Genomic DNA, 12,624 nt, shown 5'->3' with positions numbered 1-12,624 from the left:
CTTTTTATTTTGTATTTAAAGTTCTTTCTTTGTATTATCTAGGCCTCGGCAATAAACATCAAATCGTTTTTCACGAAAAAGAAAATATGTCAGAGATAAATATCAGAGCGCGAAGTCACGAATGGTCATAATAATCGGAAGTATCTAAATGTTTTTCAAGTGGACGTAACACTTATTGCGGCAATGTTAAACTCGTTAACAAGATATCATACAGCACGACTTCGAAATTAATTACTGAACACAACGATATAAAAAACGCAATTATCCAGTTAAATTAGTTTATATGTATCGACTGAAATAATAAACAAGTTCTTAAATACATTATCCAGAATTTTTATACGTAAATTATTAAACGTAATTACCACTGTCAAGAAAACTGTTTTTAAATAATTTTTGAATAAAACGTATCAAACTTGGGCTTTGGTTGTAAACGTGATAATTATATATTAATCTTGTAAAGTACATGTTTCACATAATAATAAAACTATTTACCAAGTTTGGTTGTGCAGGTGTGGACTGTTTTTACACCACAACAACCAAACGAGCTCACTGGTGAGGAGCATGCGAGGGAGGCCTAACAGCATGCTGGTAGTGGGAAGACTGGATTGCCCTTGCAATGGACTACATGTGCTTCAGTAAAAACTTAGTGTGGTTTTGTTGCGGTGATTTATGAATTTTTATCACTTAAAGCTAACCTCTTCTTTTTGATCATTTTTTCTGCCTCGTAATTAGCTACTACTTATATATATTAATTATTGTGACTCAGTTAACCTTTTGATTGACCATATTTTTATTTTGACGTGATAACGATAAAATCGTTTTAGTCGGGTGACATGTTCAGAAACTTGTGTCACACCAAAACCTCACGAGCGCGATCGCAGGTATAACGAGAGAGAGACTGACCGATCTCCCGTCTCATCTCGAGCGCTGCCAGTCATTCCGTGAATGTATGAAGAAAATGTATATCATAGTCGAATAAGTAAACTTGTCATTTTACACCCGAAATTTATCATCAAAAGTGTGAATAAAACGATAGATGTAATTTAAAATTTGAAAAAATTGTTATCTTCATTAATTCCTTACTTCCCAAAAACTTATATCACCAATAAGACGTTATCACGTAAACATCTCGATCGTAAACCTACTTTACAAACAACCAATATTTTTTTCTTTAGATTTTACTTTAGTTATGTGTTATTTTTCTTAAATCTTTATGCACTTCTCGTACTATACCCTCTGTAGGTGTTTCTTTTTTATTGTTCTACATTAGGGTTACCTAGAAGAAATCGCTTGTTAGCGATAAGACCGCCCAACCCTTATAACTTATGTTCCCTGCTTTTGATTTTTTTTTTATATATGTATGTTTTGTATAATAAAATAATATTTAGGACAATATTCTAACACAATAATAATCATATGGACTTATTGTCTGCTTAAAGAAAGAAATAATTATTATAAAATACATTAAATAATTACTCCCGTAAAAATACAATTTTAAAAGACTTTTAAACCTGCATTGAATACCTTTTCAGCGTATAGTGCATTGTTACTGAAAACAATATGATTTCAACATGAAAACTGGTTGTGCAGGCTTTAATAAAAGTTGGCAATCGTTTTAGTGAATTAATTATCGCGAAGGCCGTCAGTAATCGCTTTGAACAAAAAATCGTGTATGTGCCACGAACCATGGTATCTAATAACTTAAGTAAACTTAATGATTAGATACATAAATACTTCTTTGAAATAAATATATAAATACTTCTGTTCAAAATATACCTCAGAAAAGAAATCGAAAGATATTATAAGATATGTATTTATGTGATTGTTTATGGTACATTATCCCTGAGTAAGTCTGTATTTATTTCCAAAATTTAAATAAATATATCCGTGCAAAGAATCGTGAATATATATACTTTTGGTTTATTAGTCCAAATATAAATGGTTACGTGTAGTATATAGGCTATCGAACATGTATTGTAATTAGAAATACTTTACATTATTAACTACCGATTTTTTTTAAATTTCATCACGTGGTCAAAATATATAAACTTTCTAGACAAAATAACAACAAAATAAGATAGTTTGTATAGTCATATAACTCTCACGTCACAAGGTTTCTGTGTGTGCTTACTATTACGTTATTAGCGAAGATCCACTCGAAGTGCTAAATGAGAATGAGCTAATGATTTCACATCGAATTAAAAAGTTGGTTTCAGGTCTCGATCATATTATGATAAAAACATTAATAATATAATCAGAATAACCAACCTCGTACACAGTACTTTAGATGCCAAGTTTTACTAAGCCATACAAACAAAAACCGCTACGGTGCTGAAGTAAATTCGAATTGAATATTAAAAAGGTTAATTAACATTTGTGTATCCAGGAAATCGTGATACAATATACGAGCACAAGATACCACAAAGAGATAAACAAAATGTATGCTTTGACCTTATAAGTCGTGTGGTAAAGGTCATCGATAAATTAAAATACGCTTGTTCTATAATAATTGAATATCATGAATCCTAATATATAATATGCCTTATATATGTGACATATACCACAGCTTTTTTATCTTATCTTCATAGACAGAAGTTATAAGGAAAGCAAAAAGACAAGGCTAGGTCAACAAAATTAAAAAAAATAGAAATATGCTTAAAAGGAGTATTAAGAATATCCATAGCGCTGAATAACCTGCATCATGACCACACCACACATACACACTCTCACACAACATACCCTCACTTTCACACTATCACACAACACAGCCGAATTAGGTATTACTTAGTATTTAATCATTTTGATTGATTTTATCCTTTTCGTACATGTTTCACGCCTTTTTGTATTGTGTGTATTCCATCTTTGGCTATATATTTATTATAATTGTTTTTTGTTATATATAATTTGTGTTAGCTGTAGGATTACGAAATAAAAAATAAATAGCGGAAGCGCATCCTAGTTTATAGGCTGCAAAATTCTAGAAAACAGTAGATATAGATAATTGTGTTTGTTTTTTAATTCAGGTATAAAAATATATTGTTCCTTAAGCCTTCGGTATATGGACTTTTACATTTAAAATGGTATCGCGGATTTTTTGTTTATATTCATGTCTTCCACAAAATAGAGTAGGTACCTACTATAATTGTAATATGTAGTTTAAACAGCGTGCGCGATACAGGGATTTTATTGGTATTTTCATAGTTTGGCTTACATTACCGAAGTTTTCATACGGGTCCCAAACTTTTTGGAAAGTATTGGTAATGATAAAATAATTTTTCAAATCGGGTCCGTAGTTTTGGAGTCTACTCAATACAAACATTCACACAATAAAATCGTTCCTATTTATAATACTTGCGGATTTTTATGTTACCTACATATTTTGATTTATTTTCAAAAATTATCTTTATATATCTGTAGTAGGCATATATTTTAAAGTTCACGCTTTAAAACTATTACATATTATAGAATTTTATCTCAAGTGATCGCCAAGATATCTCGTGTTGTAAGAGTGCCCTTGGCATTCTTATTGAGGCGCCCTGGTACATAGTAGTAGGTAAACATAACTTGCCATGATAATTTCATAGATTTACGTATTTTATCAACGATATATAAAGTTATTTTACGACTGCTTTCTTTAACATTCTAGTTTTACTTACAGTTTAAAAGGAAATCTTTTCTATACCTGTTTGTTTACTTTTTTCTAGTAACTGACTGTTTCCACTTATGGCCGATTTACATTATCTTAGTGTTTAGCAGAGTGCTTTAGGATAGTACTTTAGTTGAAACATGTAAACGCTACTTGCTTTAGTAAACGCTACGGTAAAGAACTTGCCTTTCAAGTTGTACTAAAGCACTCTCCTAAACACTAAGATAATGTAAATCGGCCTTTAGCTTGACACGATAACTATTTATTTAATTATAAAGGTATAATTCGATTATGGCTTAACAAAAGAACAGTGTTGGTTCGAGGAAGCCGCCTTGTTCTAGAATTTTAAATTTACACATATTTGGTAGGTTTATTATACATACATTTATGTATTTAATCTCCGGCAAATATATGAGCCAAAATCAATTAATGCACCGTAGTCGTTTTTAGGCATCTTTCTAATAACAGTGAACGTTCTTACTTTCCCCCACTAACTGTGTGATAGATTCCTACCTACCAAACTCTCATAAACTATGTGTATGTGTGTATGATAAACCGAATTAATTGCACATATACACCACAGATATCGTGAATCTTATTATTGAGTTACAATACATGGTAAAATCAAACGCAAAGCATCTTATAAGGAAATAATGAATAAAATATGTCGTATAGCTAATACACCTGCTACAACGCACGTGTAAAATCCAAGGGTATGGTGGCTGTCATCTTTATATCTTTGAAATACCTATAGATTTTTTAATAACTAATCACGTGAGAACATCTCAAGCAAGTCCAAAGTTATACATCTCAACAAAATAAGAAAACCGTGAGAAGTCGACACTACTATCATTAACAGATATTGTTACAGTAGAACGAGCTCAAGACTCATGAGAAATAATGTAAAAATTCCAGAAGTAGGTGGAGCTCTACTTAGAATTCTAACAAGTGAAACAATGCTACACTACTCTACTTTTCATAGTTGACCCGTTTGACATTACCTGCGTTTTTATACAAGAAATAAGCCTGTATCAAGTCATTATGGAATCCTTATGCGACAATGCAATTACTAAATCAATATCATTTTAGATCGTGTTAATATTACGAAGATTGTGTTATTTTCGATTCGACCTATGTATACTGTATAATGTCATGTAAATTTTATTTAAAAACTAGCTGCCCCCGCGAACTTCGTTTTGTGATTTTACGTAGACTACCTTTTTAGTATATACCAACGTGGAACATTTTGCTACGCTTCCCCCGAGACTGTTTTGGAAAACTTTTAGGTTTTTCTGTGAATTTTTCTCTATGGAATCCTCAGAGTTCAAGTCATATATTTTTAATTAAAAAATTAAGGGTTTTATGTATTTTGTATGATTTATCATAAAATAATAAAAACAAACAATTTTGTCCAAAAAAATAAATAAATAATTTAGGGGTGTTTAACATTTAGGTAGATGAAAAATAGATCTTGTCCGATTCGTAGACCTAACCGATATGCACACAAAATTTCACTTAAATCGGTCGACCCATTATGCCCCGTATTCATGGGAAACATTTGTTGAGCAACAAAGTTGAATCAACGTGTTGCGGAGTTGCTGTCAACATGTTGCTGGCAACACTGCGTGTTGCAGAGTTGACAGCATCATGTTGACAAGCTCTCGCCCGACAAGCGTAAACATCAGTTTAGCGACAATTGTTGACGTGTGTGGACGAGTTTGCAACAGTTTATAAACATGGCAGTAGTGTGGAGCAATGATAAAATAATGCAATTAATAGAATTATTTCAATCAAAACCATTATTATGGGATTGTTCTATAAAACAATACAAAGATAGAAACAAAAAGAACGATGCATTCGAAGAAATTTCTCAAGTCCTAAATATACCCAAAAAAGACGTAGAAACTAAAATACATGTACTGCGTACTCAATTTACTAGAGAGAAAAAAAAGATGTCGGCAAAAAAAACTACAGGCAGCGGCGCAATAGAAAAATGTAAATGGATTTATTACGAGCCATTGGAATTTTTGTTATGTGGTGCAACTACTTCTGGTGAAACGGATACTATGAATAAAACAGTAAGTTGTTTTTGTATATAATTGTTTTATACTATTGTCTGTAAAATTATTACAATTACGCTACATTATTTTGCCATGGAACTCTTCCCTCTGGAGTTATAAAGTAATCGGCAAACTGTTCTCTAATACAAAGAGCTGATTGTGATGCAGGCCTGCCCCGTCTTTGCAAATCAATCATAGGAAACGAACTTAGTTCCCTTCGCCAAGAACCTTCTAATAGGTTACCTTCAGAGTCTTCAAAATCAAAAGTTTGTGGAGGTGTATATATGGATCTGGAAACTGAGTTACGTCTTAAGAAGTTATGTAAATATACACAAGCAATTACCACGAGTTCACAATTGGCTGGTTTTAACGGAATAGGTTTAGTGAATACACGGAACACCACACATAAAATGCCAAAAACATTTTCTATAATCCTCCTAGCTCTTGATAGTCTGTAATTGAATATACGCTTTTTGTTCCCACGTTCATGAATGCCAGGATATGGTTTCATGATGTTCTCCGTTAGCGCGAAAGCACTGTCACCTACAATTACATACGGCATTTCTGTTCCGCCTTGTGTTATTGGTTCAGGCCGTGGCAGTTTAAGTGAGTTTTCTAACAATGCATTATAAAACGGTGTTTCTTGAAATATTCCACTGTCGGACGACCGACCCTTAGCTCCATAATTTGCGTAAATAAAGTTGTAATTGCCATCTGCAATTGCCATAAGTACCATGCTGAACTGATTTTTATAATTGTAGTATTCACTTCCAGAATTATTTGGCGCCACAATCATAACGTGTTTCCCATCAATGGCCCCAATGCAATGTGGAAAATTCCATCGTATTTCGAATTCACGACTTATTTGTTTCCATTCTTGTTCCGAACTTGGAACCTAAAAAATAAATAAATATATAATAAGATAATAATTTACAGGTAGATGAAAACAATGCACTTGAAAGTGGTATGGAGTCAGAGCCATCTCAATCACCAAGGCCGAATGCTACAACATCTACATCTTCGAGGAAAAGAAATAAGACAGATGAATCAAATGAAATATTAGAGGTTTTGAAAAGTGCTAAAAAAAAGATGGATGAAAGGGAGAAGAAGGATCCATTTGATATATATGGTGAATATATTGCTGCTGAATTAAGAAGTGTTAAAGATGACCAAGCCGTGACACAGGCAAAGTACCATATTAATAATATACTGTATGAATTAAAAATGGGACGATATAATACATATGGATATCAAACGGCATCTTCTCATCCATCATCAACACCAAATAATGTTCAGGAAACTGAAATAAGGGAAATTGAGAGACACGAAACAAATAGACTAGATGCATTACGAGACGAAACAGAAGATTCGGCTATACTAAACTTAGTTAACTATCTCAGTGATGAATCAACGCAATAGCATACACTGTTTTTTTTTTGTGTTTTTTAATTAATAAAATACTTGATTACACAAATAGTGTTCTTGTACCTTGACATATCCTGCTAGTGAGTTAATTAGTTCTTGACATACATCTGGTATAATTTTGCTAATCAATTGTTTTGATACTCTGAATGTGTATGAAAGAGAACTGTATGAATCTCCAGTTGCAAGATACCGTAATGTAATAGCCAGCCTCGTTTGAGGTGAAACTGGCTGACGAATATTTGTTTCCCTTTTGGCTATTGATGGACCAATCATTTCTAGAAGATGTTCGAAATCACTTTTCGACATTCTCGTAAAGTTACAAAATGATCCATCTGTCATTCTGAGGTCACTCATCAAATTTTCTCTTTGCAAAAGATAATTTCGAATCCACCATCTTTTTCTCTTTTTTTTATTAGAGATTCTATACATCTGATACAGAGAACACAACAACACTACCTCCTCGGGCAACATTTTAACGCAGACTGGCGTGTGGACAACCTGTATTGATTTAAACATAGTTGCTAGCAACATTCTCGCCGCTCACCAACAATGTTTAGCAACTGTTGCTAAACAAATGTTTACCATGAATACGGGGCTTTACGGAGGAGTTTAATTAAAAACACCGTGACTCGAGAATTGTATATAATAGATGGTCTATCTGCAGGTAAAAACTTTATAAACAAGAACTAAATAGAAACTGCGCACCTTTTTGTTATTTATTTATTTTACAAAATAATATAATCTAAATCAAGATATCTTACATTTGAAAACCACTGTGTTTCTATTAATGAATCCGTCAAAATGTAACTAAAACAATCAACACGATTTCTGCGATGTCATCGCATCGTTTTGATTGTTTTAGTAGCCAACTTATAAGCCAAAATTAGGCAATAAAAGCAAGAAGCCTTTTAAATCAAGGCACGAAAGCCAGTGAAATCTCATACAATGTGCTTGTCATGATAAGTTTGTAAGTAGTGTGCCGATAATGCAAAGACATTCAGTCCTCAATGCAAAGAGAAATTGTGGAAATTTCTCGAATGATTTGTAAAAATTAAGCGTGAACGTTACGTTATACCTATATTATATAATGAATGCATAGGTGAAACCTCTTTATTACTTTATTTATTTTATTAATTACAGCATACATGGTATAGTTTATAAACAATTATCATATTATTATAAACTACTAATGTTTTCTTATTAAATATAAAACCAACGTAAACTCAGTCCTCTCTAACCTATCACAAAATTATCAGGTGCAGAACTAAGGAAACAGTTAAGCAAAGTCAAAGTCAAAAATAATTTATTCATATAGGTAACACAATGTACACTTATGAAGGTCAAAAAAGAAATATATATTATATGATTCTAATTTTACATTTACTGCCAGTTATCAAATCAAGGGCGTAGAACGGATGAGAAGAACTGGTGATAAAGCATAATCATAAGCGGCGTACTGCTGGCGGAGTACCTTTCGTTCCTTATGAAGAGAAGAATTGTCAGTTAAAAGTTAATACACAAAAACAATTTCAGAATACAAACTGATAGGTTTTTTATGTAATAGAAGGCAAACGGGCTCACCTGATGTTAAGTGATAGCCGTCCATGGACACTCACATTGCCAGAAGGCTCGCAAGTGCGTTGACGGTTTTTTAAGGTTGACCTTCATATAATCAAGGTTAGCATAGAAGTAACTTATTTCAAATACATAAAGTACTTGTAAACTTCGCAGTACACTTCTTAAAATTTCTGGTAATTGGGTTTAGTAGTCTGGTTCAGTGGCGTAACAATAGGGTTGCAGGGCTGGAAAATGCCACGGTCCCCCGACCCAAGAGGGCCTCTGACCAAGAGGGTATTATGTTCTATGGATGAATGTGTATATCCAATTCAATACGTATAAGGCTAGCGTGGGGACTACAGGCTATTCCTTCTCGCCTAAGAGAGGAGGCCTATGGCCATTAGTGGGACATATACGTGTAATTGAGTACGCTGAAAATCTCGAAGTTTATTAAAATTAAACTGAGTACAACGTGTTGATTTTTACTGATAGGGCCCCATCAAAAGAATTTGCCACGGGCTCCAGATGGTATAGTTAGGTACGCTACTGGTCTGGTTCATATCGCAGTCTTTCCAAACCTATCACAAATAGTTCTGGGACAGAACTGAGGAAACCGTTAAGTAAAATACGGTAAATTAATTTGTAGTAAATGTAAATTATAAAAAATAAATGAACATTTATCGGAATCTATAAACATAAAATTTAAAAAAATACAATGACAGTGAATTTATATATCACCACTTAATATGTTTTATGTTAAAAGTAAAACTATAAAATTTACCAGACATTTCGTTTCCTTAAAAGGCTGTATTGTTTATGTCAACGAAACATTGCCTAATTAAATTATATTGAAAATTATATGTAAAAGTTTGTTTTAAATTGGGTAAAAAAAGTAAAGTGAACTTTTACGCCATCACACAACACAGCAAAATTAGGTATCACTTAGTTAAATTTATTGAATATTTTTTATTGTTTTTTTTTAACCATTTTGTAGGTAAATATTGTATATGTTATGTTTGTTATATATTAGGTGTTGTTAGCTGTAGGATTGCAAAATAAATAAATAAGAGGTTAAATAAATATACATAAAAGATGTACATACATTTATAAAACATTATCGTCGTGTCTTGTGTGCGAATTACATCAAAAAACATTATATTCTGTTCTAAAAACGAATTCATCAAACCTTACAAGTGACGAGTTTCCCAGCCTAATCTTCAATTAGCCAATTCGTTAGAAGCCTTGACCCCCAGTTATTTAATAAAAATGTAAGTGGTACGTAATGAATAATATAAAACAATGTTATAATAAACACGACGTAATAACGTATTTCAAATTTTTAGGTCGAAATCAAATACATTTTTTACGTACGGAAGTTGAACGCAGCGCTGTCTCTAATGTTAATAAAAACTTGCGTTTTAAGAGTATTAGATCAATATGAGATCTGAGTTATTGAAAAAAGGGATTTAATACTGGATTTAACAATCGCCTCTCCGTTGATCGATGTTCGCCTAATCTTAAAAGCCTTATTTCAAAGCGTGTGGCCTAGTGGCTTCCGCATGCGACTCTCAACCCTGAGGTCTTATTTTCGAACCCGGCTGTTCACCAATGGACTTTTCTTCTATAATATGCGCATTTTAACATTCGCTCGAAGCGAAAACATCGTGAGGAAAGCGGCTTGCACACGGCTGATCACCTACTTCACAACAGATACATAAATCTGAGGCCCAGACCTAAAAAGGTTGCAGCACCAGTGATTTGTTTTTATTTATTTTCATTTAAGTCGAGATTTGCTCAAGAACAGATTTAATCGTCAATAAGGTGATTGCCGTGAATAGGTTACTTGAAAGGAGGTTTTTGTGCGTGTATTAATGCTTTTTCGTTGTTTTCTGGCTGTTAAGTTTTTTATAGATATCTTAAGTATCGAGAGTTTTTCTCTGTCTTCTTTGCCGACGAGTAGGGATGTCTACCGACTTAATTCAAACGTGGAATAAGTTATACCTGTATCTTATATTCCTTAATAAACATATTTTATTTTTATTATTTTTGTAAGTATTATTTTTTCGGGTACCAATTCAATTCCTAGATAGAAGATATTTTTACCATTGTCTTTCTCTTTATCAGTATTTTGATTACATATTTAATTTAATAGGCATCTCATAATCTGCCTTCTGTGTCTAGAACACGTTCAATCTTAAGACATGCAGGTATCTTTAAGTACAGTTTACCTGCACCGTTTGAATTGGTTGCGCTAATAAAAATAAGACATTGGTAATGCCTCAGGGGTCACATTTTCACGCGTGCCAACACAATTTTGTCATTAAAATCTTTAATATATATAATTATCTTGTTATTTTAAGCAATTCAAGCTTCAATTGTTTCTTCAGCAAAAAATTCTGTCTTGCCAGCATGCAATGGAAAGAAGCATCTTAAAGTTGAGGAGAATAAACAAAACAAGAAATGTTGATATTCGTAAAAAACATAACTTACAGATGCACTTGTACACGCTGTAGCATAAATGTAAATGGGCAGGTCATATTGGTAGAGCGCGGGATAAAAGATAGATACTTGAAATAACAAAATGGACTTGACCTACTGGAAAGAGATGCATAGGACGACAAAAGAAAAGATGGACAGATGACGTTATAGAACTAGCGGGGAAATTGGATGAATGTTGTTCAAGACAAATATGTAAAAATATGGAGGAGGCTTATACCCTAAAAGGGGCCATACAAAAACTAGACCACTAAAAAACAAAAACGAAATCTAACGTAAATATTTTTAAACTTATACTAACACTATGTAATACTAATATAAAAAAATGTAAACTAACCAATTGTTGTATGGATTAATTAATTTTGGCTTTAATAAAAATATATAGATATTGTTCTCAAATATTATGTATTCCATCTCTGGCTATATTTTCAGTGTAATTGTTTGTTATATATAAGTGTTTTTCGCTGTAGGATTTCAAAATAAATAAATAAGCGGTTAACTAAATATACATAAAAGATGTATATAAAAACATTATCTTCGTGTCTTGTGTGCGAATTACATCAAAAAACATTATATTCTGTTCTAAAAACGGTATATTCATGAATTATATATAATTTTTGTTAGTAGGATTACGAAATCAATAAATAAATAAGTTTATAATACATATATTAATTATTTATTAAATATTACATAATTAATATGTATAAAAAAAACGTATATACGAAATGTATTATATAAGGAACTATAATAATATCATCCATATTACATAAAGAATTAACTTTGCCTTTCACTAAATAAACATTGAACTACAATAAAATTAAATTGTTTACAGGAAGAGGAGACTTACAACTGTTGTTTCTGTAAAAGAAATTACTTTAAATTATATATAAGGTATGAATTCATTTTAAAATATAATTTAAAAAACATCGACAACAAATTAATACGATTGCAACTATAATTATAACACTAGCCGGTTTTTAAGCATTTATAATTAACCTGTTAGCCTGCAAAACTTATTTTGTCGAATTTTATATGGCGCCAAGATTCTTGGTATATTACAAAAAATACGAATGTTTATCTTAATATATATAAATTACGTGTCACGTTGTTTGTAATGCAAATTGTTTGACACAATTCTAACAGATGGCGCTGCGTTGAAAGTACCAACCATTCACATAAGCTACAATTTAATGGCATAGCCACCAAAAAAGCATGGTGATCCCCATGACTGTTGTTGTCCTGCCGTATCCTTTGAATAGTTTACTACTATGTAATATAACAAAAACCTTAGCCACAGCAACGCTTGGCCCAGCCTGCTAGTTTTATATAAATTATAGCCGTACTTTAGTTGTTTAAGGTAATACTGAAGACATTTACGAATAATTTAAATAACTTCACTATAGATACAGTTTTAATCTAAAAAATATCAGTCACTAAGCA

The 12,624-nt window shown here is 32.2% G+C and overlaps 3 protein-coding genes across 3 annotated transcripts in view; 1 reads left to right on the top strand and 2 right to left on the bottom strand.

Annotated features, from left to right (window-relative positions):
• The window catches only part of LOC125051368 (coiled-coil domain-containing protein 6), an 87,449-nt gene that overhangs the window by 70,650 nt on the left and 4,175 nt on the right, over positions 1-12,624 (bottom strand). The window lies entirely within an intron of this gene.
• LOC125051371 lies at positions 5,193-7,199 on the top strand. The gene is made up of 2 exons (XM_047651632.1): positions 5,193-5,724; positions 6,643-7,199. The coding sequence occupies exons 1-2, from the start codon at positions 5,383-5,385 to the stop codon at positions 7,123-7,125; spliced, it is 825 nt and encodes a 274-aa protein (XP_047507588.1). The 5' UTR covers positions 5,193-5,382; the 3' UTR covers positions 7,126-7,199.
• Positions 5,730-7,662, bottom strand: LOC125051370 (protein ANTAGONIST OF LIKE HETEROCHROMATIN PROTEIN 1-like). Its single transcript, XM_047651631.1, has 2 exons — positions 7,195-7,662; positions 5,730-6,601 (listed from the first exon to the last, which is right to left on the bottom strand). The coding sequence occupies exons 1-2, from the start codon at positions 7,660-7,662 to the stop codon at positions 5,780-5,782; spliced, it is 1,290 nt and encodes a 429-aa protein (XP_047507587.1). The 3' UTR covers positions 5,730-5,779.

Source organism: Pieris napi, chromosome 7 (genome assembly GCF_905475465.1).
Source record: "Pieris napi chromosome 7, ilPieNapi1.2, whole genome shotgun sequence".
Taxonomy (NCBI): domain Eukaryota; kingdom Metazoa; phylum Arthropoda; class Insecta; order Lepidoptera; family Pieridae; genus Pieris; species Pieris napi.
This window is presented reverse-complemented; position numbering and strand designations above follow the sequence as displayed.